The sequence below is a fragment of the Chrysochloris asiatica genome, unplaced genomic scaffold (genome assembly GCF_000296735.1).
Source record: "Chrysochloris asiatica unplaced genomic scaffold, ChrAsi1.0 scaffold00039, whole genome shotgun sequence".
In the NCBI taxonomy this organism is placed as follows: domain Eukaryota; kingdom Metazoa; phylum Chordata; class Mammalia; order Afrosoricida; family Chrysochloridae; genus Chrysochloris; species Chrysochloris asiatica.
In genome coordinates, this window is record NW_006408557.1 from 16412619 (window position 1) to 16424487 (window position 11869).

The following is an 11869-nucleotide window of genomic DNA, read 5'->3' on the forward strand; positions in this document are numbered from 1 at the left end:
TATGAGTCGAGTCCGTACCGGCTCGATGACACCTAGCAACAATAACAATTAAGGGCTCAGGCGAAAGTTCCTACTATAGTACGGCTACGCTGCGAAAGGAATTGTCCCTTTGCAGCCTCCATAGGCCGTCCGCACTACATCCCCATTGGTTGGGTCTGTTTGGCGCTAAAACAAGAGCTGAGGCTAGGGAAGCGGTGGGATTTAGGTTACCGAGAGTCTGACTACGGTTTAACTTGAGACCCGGCGGTTGACGAGGCTGCGGGACTGGGTGCATCCGCTATGTTCTGTGAAAAGGCAACGGAACTGGTCCGCGAGCTGCACCACACGTCGGAAGGACAGCTGCCCGCCTTTAATGTGAGATGGCGAGGGAGGGGGGACGGTGTAGTAGAGTTGGATAGGCTGTGTCGAAGGATGGACCGAAAAGCGAATTTCGGGGTTGGCGGCCTCTGGGCGGGTCGGTTTCATCAAGTTTTTCCAATAATTCCTCTGACGGGTTTACCTTCCCGCCGCTCAGCTCCAAGGTCTGCAACGGAAATTCTGGAACAACATTACAAAATACGCGTAAAGAAGCAACAGGGAAATATTTACTTATGCAACTTTGCGATTTGTTTGTCACGAATGTATCTCCTGTAGTGTTTCTCAAGGTCGGCGCGTGCCGCCCACGAGCCGCTCCGCAAGAGAAAGAGGATACTCTTGTTTCTGCAAAGAAGCTTCAGCTCGGAAACCCTATATAGGTTCGCTACGAGGCAGTACCGATTCCATGGCATTTAGCAACAACTGTTGTTGTTTTTAAACAAAACATTTAATGGTTGCCTGATAACGAATCTTTACCGGGTAGAAAACCACCTCTTTCAGCCGTTTAGAGAAGCTTTCTGCCACAGCAAAGATTTACAGCCTGGAATCTATCCATAGAGTCGGATTTGATCGGATGGCTGTGGGTTTATTTATAATAACTGCTATCATGATTATTTTTCTACTGCCAAGACAACGGCTGGGAATTATGGTGCTAAGCACTTAACCAACATTGTTTCTTCTCATAATCCTTTGAGGTCTAACCTTGTTTTTTCCCAGAGATACAGAGGGAGACTAGATTAAGTAACTTGCCCGTGATGACAGCTGGCAAAGAATAGAACTAGCATTTGAACCCTGGCAGTGTGACTCAAGAGTCTGCTGTACTCTGGTAGGGCAGCCACTATGTGGATGTGGGGGGTGGATGGTAGGAGCAATAAAACAGGTGAATATAATGTAACATGATAATTCACTCAGCGATTCATAGACAAGGAGCCTACCTAAAGGAAAAATGCTGCTGTGAGCTAGAGCAGGAGGTTAGAGGGGGGCTGCATTTGAGCCTTGCCTAGAAAGATGAGTCTCCATTGAGAAGGGGGTGGGGAACATCTAACTAAAGGATTGTTGTTAAGTGCTGATGAGTTGGTTTCAATTCATAGGGACTCTGTATAGGGTGTCTGAGGAGCAGCTGGTGAGTTTGAACTGCCGACCTTGTGGTTCAAACCTTGTGGTGCCACACCATGATACAGTGGTTGATTTAAAGACTCATGATCACAACTGCAAAGGGTGACCAAAAAGAATCTACTTCCTTGCCTGAGCCCTTGACTGAGCAGTCTTTTAAGTTCCAAGGCAGCCAACCAGCATAACATGGGATCAATCCTTTCAACTTCCATTTTGCTCCATTTGATCAAGCATTCATTCATTTAAGTTTAAAGGGACACTTTGAGATTGAGGCCAGGAAGCTTGGTTGTTGTTATGTGCTGTTGAGTCGGTTCTGACCCATAACTACCCTGTACAGGGTTTCCAAGGCTATAAATCTTTACGGGAGCAGAAAGCCTCATCTTTCTGCCACGGAACAGCTGGTAGTTTCGAACTGCTGACCTTGCGGTTCGCAGCCTGATTTGTAACCACTACCAGAGCTCCCGTAGGAAGCTTGGTATGCATTAATAATGTAATGCAACATTTCCTGTTTAGGATTTTTTAAATTTTAACCTTTTATTATGAATTGAGTGAAGGTTTACAGAGCCAATCATCAACTTTTTATTATGAACTGAGCGGAGGTTTACAGAGCAGATCATCAGTTTTACATTCAACAAGTCATATACTTTGCTTCATTTCAATGGTTACTAACTATCCTTTCCCTCTACTAACAGTTAACAGTATTTACCTCCAGTGGTGGGTTCTAGGCCTAGAAAAGTAAGTCATTTGTTCCTAAGGCATTTGGAAACTGGCCAGGAAGTAATAGGATTTTTAAAATTTGTTTTTCTGCTAGCAGATTTTTAAAAACTTGTTATTGTGAATTGAGTGAAGGACAGATCATCAGTTTTACATTCAACAAATCTTACACATCATTTCATTTCAATCATTACAATCCCTTCCATGTAGCATCAGTTATCCCACTTCCTCTCTGTGATTTTTGCTTCCATTCCACTTTCCTTTTCAAACTTTCTGGACTTTGTCCTTAATTAAAGTCTACCCTTTTGATCTTGAATGGGTGTCCATTCCAAGTAAGCATATCTTACTAGTATTATTGTATCTCCTCTCGCCCCATTTTTATACCGATTTACTGCAAGGCTGAAATGAGCCACGAAGGTGAGTTCAGTTCCAAAGGCCATAGTTTCGGATTTTTCCAGTCTCTTTCTGACAAGTAAGCCTTGTCTTTTTCATAATTTAGAGTTTTCTACCACGTTTCCTCCCCAGTCTATCCAGGGTCTTCTAATGTGAGCCCTGTCAGAATAGTTTGTAGTGGTAGCCAGATACCATCTAGTTGGTGTTTTTTTTTCCAGATGGCAGCACTTTTATGGTTTTATTTAGCACAAATAAAACTCGAAAACAGGCTGTCTATTAATTTTCTTCACTGCGCAGCCTGGCATTGGAATTGGTGACTCTGATGGCCAGCTGGGGTGCTCTTTCCACAATAGCCTTATGGTTCTTGGAGGAGATGTTGTGAGCAATCTGTGCACAGTAAGATTTGTTTCACATCAGCAACACCTCCAGCTCTTTGACATTGTGGACCAGGAACTTGCGAAAGCCACTGGGCAGCAGGTGTTTTGTCTTCTTGTTGCTCCGGTAACCAATGTTGGGCATTAAGATCTGGCCCTTAAATCTTCTCCGCACCCTGTTGTCAATGCCTCTGGGCTTGTGCCAGTTCCGCTTAATTTTAACATAACAATCTGATTGGTGCCGGATGAACTTCTTGGTCCACTTTTTGACAATCTTGGGCTTCACCAGGGGTCTAAGGGCAGCCATGATGCCGGTGGAGATGGCCGCCTCTTCCGTAGGCAGCGCAGAAGAGAGAGGGTGACACCATCTAGTTTTGTAGCCTCAAGATCATGAAGACTGGTCTTCCATTGGTACTAATAGATTCCAAGCATCTTCAGTTTTCATCACTCTTCTTTCCTCTGCATGTTGTTGTTGTTGTTAAGTGCCGTCGAGTCAGTTCCGACCCATAGCGACCCTGTACAGGGTTTCCGAGGGTGTAAATCCTTACGGGAGTAGAAAGCCTCATCTTTCTCCCGCGGAGCGCCTGGTAGTTTCGAACTGCTGACCTTAAGGTTCGCAGCCTGATTCGTAACCACTACGCTACCAGAGCTCTAATAGTCGCATCTTAGGTGACCACTCCTGATCATTTAAGAACTTAGTTGTTATTCACAAATGTAGGATGTTCTTTGTGGGCTGTGTTATGCCAACTGACCTTGGTGTCCCTTAAGACTATGGTCCTGAGCCCCCAGGCCCAGCAACTCAGAATGCTTTTTATGTTTTGGAGTAACTGTTGGCAGCAGTGTAGAGAATGGATTTGAATGGAGATGGGGAAAGGAGTTAGTGGGCTACTGTAATAGAACAAGTGAGAAATGTGGATGAGCTAAAGCTCTGTCATGTTTGTGCGCACTGAGATCAAGAGTTGAAGTTTTAGAGAATGGAAACTAACAGGACTAGTAACTTTTAGAATTAGGACGGGGTGAGTTGGGCAATAGATGAGAGGGAGGATTCTCATAGATAACTGAATAAATAAGGCTTTTTGTAACTTGTGAGTTCAGGAAAAAGAGTCTTTTGAGAAGGTGATGAGTTTTGTTTTGAAAATTGAAGAGCACCTAACCCTCCAACTAGATCATTTTACAGATGAGAAAACTTAGTCAAGAGAAATTATGGGTCAAATTGAGAGATCTTCGTGAACTCAGGGCATGTTGAAAGCCTTTGATCACCAGTTTCCTAGATTCCAGTCTATTTTTTCAACTTCAGAACAGTTAACCTCATTAAAAAAGTTAGGAAACAGCAGTGTAAAATTCAATACAGGTGCATATATATGGCTCTACAAAGAGGAAGACCCCCAACGAGATGGATTGGCCAGGTGGCATCACTGATGGCGTCAAGTGTGGCAGCAGTAGTGAAGTTGGCCCAGGATCAGACATTGTTTCGTTCTGCTGTGCATGGGGTCGCTATGAGTCGGTTCCGACTCGATGGCACCTGACAGCAACAACACTGAGGATAGAGAATTTAGGTATCATGGTATATGTAAGAACATGGAGCCACAGGCAGAATGACATTTCTGTCCACACATGGGTAGCCTTGAAAACCAGCTGCTACATTCCTGAGTTTAACGTTATTTTTTACCGAAAAAGTATTTTAAGATACCTGTGTTGGTTTACCACTAAGACCATTTTTTGGGGGGAGGGAGGTTGGGCAGAGGCAGTCTTAACCAAACTAAAACCAAACCCATTGCTGTCCAGTTGATTCTGACTCATAGCTATCTTATAGAACAGAGTAGAGATGTGTCATACAGTTTCCAAGGCTTTAAGTTTTGAGGGAAGAGACTTCCACATCGTTTTCTTGCAGAGCAGCAGTGGCTTCTATCTATCAACCTTTGGGTTAGCAGCTAATCGCTCCTCTGCCAGGGCTTTCCTTGAGGTGCACCTTGTTGTCATTGAGTCTGTGCCGACTCATAGTGAGCCTGTATAGGGTTTCCAAGGAGCATCTGGTAAATTTGAACCGCTGACCTTGTGGTTCAAACCAACCTTGCAATCCAGTGCATTAACCTGCAGCTCATACTAGGACTCCGAGGTAGACCTTGTTAAGTGCTTCTCCTACTTTGTGGTCCAGTGCTTATCCTACAGCACCACACCAGGACTCAGATGCTGTAAAATCAATCCCTGTTCTACTTTGGTTGTTTGTGACTGAGTAGCCTGGAAGACTCACCTGTGAGGTTGAGTGCACAAACTAAGCAAGAGATAGAAAACAGATCTGAGGGTGAACAGGTCCACTACCCACGCAGGCTTTCAAGAATCTACCCCTATGATCAGCTGGTACTCCATGGGGACACAGCTCAACTCTTATCTTTTCCATTACAGAATCTTTTGTGGCTAGATGTTATGCTCAGTAAACTGAAATGATCATCCACTTTTTATATATAGAACTTTGGTAATAGTTTAAATGGACCTCTAGGAAATTTTTCTTAGGCTTCTAAGGGCATATAACCTAATGTAGGGGCACAGAACAGAATGTCATTCCCATTAGAGATAAAAATCTAAGCCTGAAAGTTTGTGTATATTTTATGAAATTATTTATTATTTGGATTTTGTATGCCAGCAGATCTATTAGTTGCACAGTTTTAAGTTTAAAATAGTGCTTGTTAATAGAGTACTATGCTACATTGAAAAATAACAAGGAAGCTGCATGCCACTTCCTAACATGGATGAACCTTAAGAACATTATGTTGAGTAAAATTAGTCAATCACAAAAGGAAAAATACTGCATAGGACCACTACTGTAAAAGACTAAGAAAAAGAACCCATACTATTCCACTAAAGTGGATGCTTAACTGGATGCTAGGGCGTAGGGGTGGGGTTAAGGACCGGAGGGGAAGGTGGAGCACAGGGCATGGAATAGATATGGGATAGCTTGGGTGTTGGGGAGGGGGGCAATATACAAGTAGGGAGAGGGGAATGGAGGAACAAAGCAGATGGGAGAACAGACAGGTAGGAATGAGCTAAATGGGACAGAGGTAATAAATGATGTAGGCACAGCCTTGGAACAACAGGGCTCTGGGATACAGACTGGGACATGGTTGGAATGGGGAAAGGAGGGGAATAATGTTGAGATGCTTGGCTGACTCTTGAACCTTGGTTTTCCATGCACTATATTATAAAACAGTCATGGGAGAGTAGAGGGAGGAATAGCCAGAAATACCACCATAGAAAGCTTGTAAGTCCGTCTTCTGCCTGGAACTGATTGGAATACCTAAAAAGGGGCTACAATATGTCCAGTATAGGGATGGGCAACTTGAACATTGGCTACCCAAAATAGGGGGAGGGATACAAAGGTAAGAAGTGACTAGCTTGCAAGCTTTCAAGAGGGAACCTGGATCGACAGGGGCAGGAGGAGGGTGGAGTCTCAAGTGAGTAATATCCAACCTGTCTAGGAAGGGCTGATGAAAAGAAATGTGGATGGGTCTCTCGTGATGCAAGGGCGAATAATTGTTATCAGGACAGAATGTGAGGACTGGAAAGGTAAAGGTGGATATTTTATAGCAAGGAGGGGTGTGATTAACCTTTCAGTCTAGGAGTGAAGTCCCCGGGGACCATCACTGGAGAAGAACAGAGATCGGGACCCCACCCAGAGAAGTAGTGAGGCCTGAGATGGAGACAGAGAGGATGACATGAAGAGATGGAATGGCTGAGGACTTGAGATCCAGGGAGGGAAGGGAGCTGTGTGCTGAGGACCGTGGGGGGAGGAAGGGGCCTGCAGGGTATAACTTTTGGTTGGGTGATGATGCATGGATGGGATGATAACTATGGCAATGAAATGATGTATGATAGAATGAGTGTAAAACTAATGTTGCCCCATGTAAACCATCACACAATAAAAAAATTTAAAAATTTGAAGAAAAAAGAAAATAGTGCTTGTTAAACAAGGGAAATATTTAACTGAATTCTAATAATCATGGTCTTTATTTAACCATCTAATGAAAGAAAGTTACACGTCATCCATCAGGACCAGTGTCTCTTGTATTTGCACATTGTTCAGTAGTTGATTTTGTAATTATACCAGTGTTACTGTTATGTGCTATAGAGTTGGTTCCAACTCATAGTGACTCTGTACAGGGTTTCTGAGGCTGTAAATCTTTACGGGAGCAGAACCAGTAGTACCAAGGAATTTTTGCTAGTGTATATAAAGTAGTTCTTCAGCATCCATGAGGGGGTTGGTTCCACGAAACTCTGAGGCCCCACATGGATACAAAATCCAGGGATGCTCAAGTTGCTTTTACAAAATGTGTATTTGTGTATAAAATATGCACATCTTTCCATGGTCTTTAAATCATCTTTAGATTACTTGCAATACCTAATATGTAAATGCTGTGTAAATAGCACTTTACAGTTCCTCTTAGCCTTTGAGGGATGGCTCTGAGCACTTAATTATTCTAATACTTTCAATACACTATTGGTTGAATTCATTAAATGTGGGGCCCACAGATATTTTGGACCTGGTGTGGTGGTGTGGGCTAATGCGTCAGACTGCAAAGTCGTTTGAACTGCAAGGTGAGTTGTTGAAGCTCACCAGCTGCTCCTTGGAAACCCTATACAGGGTTGCTATGGGTCAGAATCGACTCGATGGCACTTAACAACAATGTATGGGGTCACTTTTTTTCAAATGCTTAATTAGCCTAGTGTTTAACATTTAAGAATTTCAGAATTCTAAAGTATATTTTTCTAAGGGGAAAACAAGTTTTGTCAAAGTAAATATTAGGGAAAACTCCTTTGACCTTTTAATTAGTGTAGTACAAACCAAAGCACTGTTCCTTTTGTGATTTTTGGTAAGAACATTTTAAGACTCCCCCACACCCTGCCAGTGAATAGTATTTACTTTAGTTGTGCTGATTGTTTATGGAGGACTATAAATTTTTGATGAGACATATAAATATGGGTCAGAATTGACTTGATTACTTTTTTTTTTCAAGTTTCAGATATTTATTATTCAGTGTAAATCCCAACACGATACAGCAACATGATTCCGTGCATTTAAGGGAAGAAAGATATCCTGGTTAAGTGGGAAATTGTGTGGTTAGCTTCTGGAAGATCTTCATTCTAAGCAGCTTTAAGGGAAAACATTTCATTTAGAAGTCAGGGCCTTCTTTCTTCAATTTGCTGTAATCCACAGTCACTGAGTAAAACTTGTATTGCTCATTGGGACCTAGTTTGTTCCATGGTTTGGGTTATTCTTTCTGTCCCAACTAACATCTGGATTAAACAATGCCAGATGCATGACATCTAGTGCTGCTCCCGTGTTTCCAGCTCCAATAAGCACAAAGAGAGGTATCAAGCTTGGGTGTTTCTTGGCCTTACTGAGGATCTGGCAAAGCATGTTTGTGGAGGAGGCCTCAGGTCTGGAAGGAGAAAATAAAGCCGGAAGGCCCAGAACCTAGGACTCTCTCTTGATTGCTTTTTATATATAAATAAATTAAGGATATAATACAGATAGAGTTGGCATTGGGGGAATTAATAAATGTATCTCATTATTTATATATTCTAGGAGGATGTGCTCAGGCAAGTTCTGGAGGAGATGAAAGCTTTATATGAACAAAATCAGTCTGATGTGTAAGTTTTGATAAGATTGATTGTTTTTAAAGTTTAAGAAAGATCAATAATTTTGTATCATATTTTGGATTTTTTTTGTTAATTCTCTGTTTACTCGATCATATTCTAATTGTACAAATTAGCACAGCACTAGAGGAATTTATATTGGTTATTGCTGTATTCACATTGCTGATGTTAAGCACCATTGAGTCAATTCAAACGCGTATCAACCCTATATACAGTTTCCCAGGAACAATGATGGGTTTGAACCACCAGCCTTGCAGCTAGCAGTTCAGTGCTTTTCCTACAGCAAGACTCCAAAAGAGTAAGATGCAAGACAATAAAGACCCTAACAAAGTGGAATACACTGTTTTGAGCATTTGTTTTTGTGATAGATGGGTTAATTCATTTGATGAAAGTTGAATAGGGAATATATAGATGATATAGAAGCAGTAGTGATTTTTGATAGTTTGATGGTGTTTACTGTGAACTAGTACTACAAAAAGCTAAATATAAGGTTCTAGATTTGTAGATAGTAAGTTCTAACAATGGTATTTAGCACAATGAAGAATTTGGACTGTAAGATAAATTAATAGTCTTGTATGATTTTGTGAAAAGTACTAATGAAAAAGTACCAATTAATGGAACTAAGTTGAGAGTTTCAATATCTCAACCTAGAATGAAGTCTCATATCTTTTACATGTGGTTTCATCTTTGGCCTTGATTTATGTGGGTGTTCTTAAAATTTATTTAATTGTTGATAATATACATAACAAAATATACATGTACAATTTAATGACATTGTTCTCATCTTCCTTTTCTGAGTTGTTCCTCCCTCATGAACATAAACTCACTGCCTCCTAAGGTTCCTGTCTAAGCTTTCAGGTTGCTGTTGTCCATTTGATTCCATATAAGTGATTCTTAAAAGAGTATGAGGATCTTAGTTATTTATATTGCTGTAACAGAAATACCACAAATGGATGGCTTTGACACAGATGTCTAAATTCAGGACACAAGCTCCAGGGGGAAGCTTTCTCTCTGTCAGCTCTGGAGGGAGGTCCTTATCAGACTTCTCTGACATTCCTTGGAGATTTCCATCTGTTTGGGCATCAGTGTTCCCTTCACAGTACATGGACCCTGGGTCCAGAGGACACACTGCTCCTGGCTCCTCTTTCTTGGTGGTAGAGGTCTTTCTTTTTTTACTTCTCTCTCCTTTTATCTCTTTCATCAATTATTATTCAGGCCACACTCTAGAAAAGCTCCCCTGTTGCTTGATAAGGGTATTATACACCACCCTAGCTCACTAGCTTATCACATGAATTCATATTGTAGGGTGATTGCATCGTTATATAACTGCCAAATTACATTACTACATAACTGCCAATGAGAAGCTTAGCCTAGTAAAGCAGACACATATTTTAGGGGGACACAATTCAATCCATAATAATGCCCAAGGCAGACCTCTTTTTACTAGTTAAGCTAAACTATTGTTTAATTTTTAAGATGACTTCAGGGAATATTTTTGGTTTAAGGTTTAAAAATTATCTCAAGCAATAGTTTCAGGGGTTCATCAAGCTTCCATAACTCTGGAAAGTCTAGAATCCATGAGAATTTGGAATTCTGTATTATATTTTCCCCCTTTTAATCATGATTCTTTTATGAAATCTTTGATCAAAATGTTCAGTAATGGTCAACAGGCACCATCCAGTTCTTCTGGTCTTATGGCAAAAGAAGCAGTTGTTCATAAAGGCAATTAGCCACACCTTTCATATCCTCTTCCTGTTCCTAACTCTCCTTCCTCCTCTGTTGATAAAGGTGAATAGAAATCAATTGTGCACTGGATATATGCAGACTTTTTTTTTTTTTTTTTTCATTTTTGAAAAGTTTTTATTGTGAACTGAGTGGTAGTTTACATGGGAGATCATCAGCTTTACACCATCATTGCATTGCAGTGATTACGATCTCTCCCAAGCATCATTCAACAGTATTTGCTTCCATTCTTTTTTTTGGGGGGGGCGTTGTGCACGGGGGAATGTACACAAAAACACTCAGGAATATATATTAATTTAAACAACCAAAGGGTATATTCTGCAAGCCTGCCTCCTGGCCACCAGTACCCAGTCCCTCTCTTTCCATGAGTTCAGAGTCCTCAGGTGCTCCCTCTCTCCGTGTCCTCATCTCTGCCTCCATCCCTGGTGCCGCTGCTTTTCTGGATAGGGTCCCGCATTCCACCTGTGCTCCTCTCCCTTTATGCTACTAAAGTCCTCTGTTTCTGGACTGTAAGATTAACTACTCCCCATTTTTGTTACAAAACATCTTCCTTTACATTTGTGACAGTCACAATTAGTCATGGTAACAATTACTCACTGTTGAATCATAAGAATCTTATCCCTATCTCTTTTCACCAGACCTATCTAGACAAGATGAAAACTGTTCAGTGGGGTCTCTGTTTTCCTCTGCACGTTCTTAAGCTAAGCTCCCTCTTGAAAACTTGTAAACCAGTCACTTCCGTGCCTTTATCGCCTCCTCATTTTAGGTAGCCAATGTCTAAATTGCCTGTCCCTATGATACGTGATGTGAGGACTCCCCTCTCAGTTGGTAATTTGAGCTACTACATCCATAGGTATAGGTCAAGTTCATCAAATTGTAGCAATTTACATTTATTTCCTCTATCAAAAACTTTTTTTTGTTTGTTTCCTCTAGTCAAGTTCTGATTATCAGACTATCAAGGCTAGGTCAAATGGGTACTATCTGCAAGTTAGGGCGTTCTTGTGTGTCTCCCCTCATTTCATATCAGCTGGATCTTCACTCTCAGCTCTAGCCGTCTGTGACTATGTCCTTGTCCATAGTCTCAGAAGTCCCCAGCTCTTGCCACACTTGGGACGAACCAGCCCTTCCTCGTCTTGCTCTCATCTCCAGGTTAATTGGAGTCTATGGAGTGTGCTTGAACTCAGCGCATTTCTGCATTGCTTCCTTTCCCCTTCTTCTACTCACCATTAGACCAATATGGTCACCAGCAAGCTTAAGTATCTGCTAATGTGTTCCCTTTGAGTTTCAGTCTTGGAGGGAGGTTAGTCCTGAAGGGACTTAATTGTTTGCTTTGATGGTGCCCTTGCAAACAAATTGCTTGTTCTTGTAGTAGCCAATCATACTGCCATTTTTGTTTTGGATTTATCCTCCTTATCTTTATTTGAAGATGTATCGTCTATTGCTTTAGCAATTCCAGGCTGGTATGCCTGTGGGATAACATCAAGAACATCATACATGAAGAAAGCAAAAAGTCATTGAGAAAACAA

At 41.5% G+C, this 11869-nt stretch overlaps 1 protein-coding gene across 1 annotated transcript in view; it reads left to right on the plus strand.

Moving 5' to 3' along the window:
* Positions 1-276: 276 nt before the first annotated feature.
* GINS1 (GINS complex subunit 1 (Psf1 homolog)) overlaps positions 277-11869 on the plus strand; it is a 47413-nt gene continuing 35820 nt past the window's right edge. The window contains exons 1-2 of the mRNA XM_006860673.1: positions 277-354; positions 8530-8594. Coding sequence (XP_006860735.1) covers positions 280-354; positions 8530-8594 — 140 coding nt within the window. The 5' untranslated portion in view covers positions 277-279. The remainder of the gene's footprint in view (positions 355-8529; positions 8595-11869) is intronic.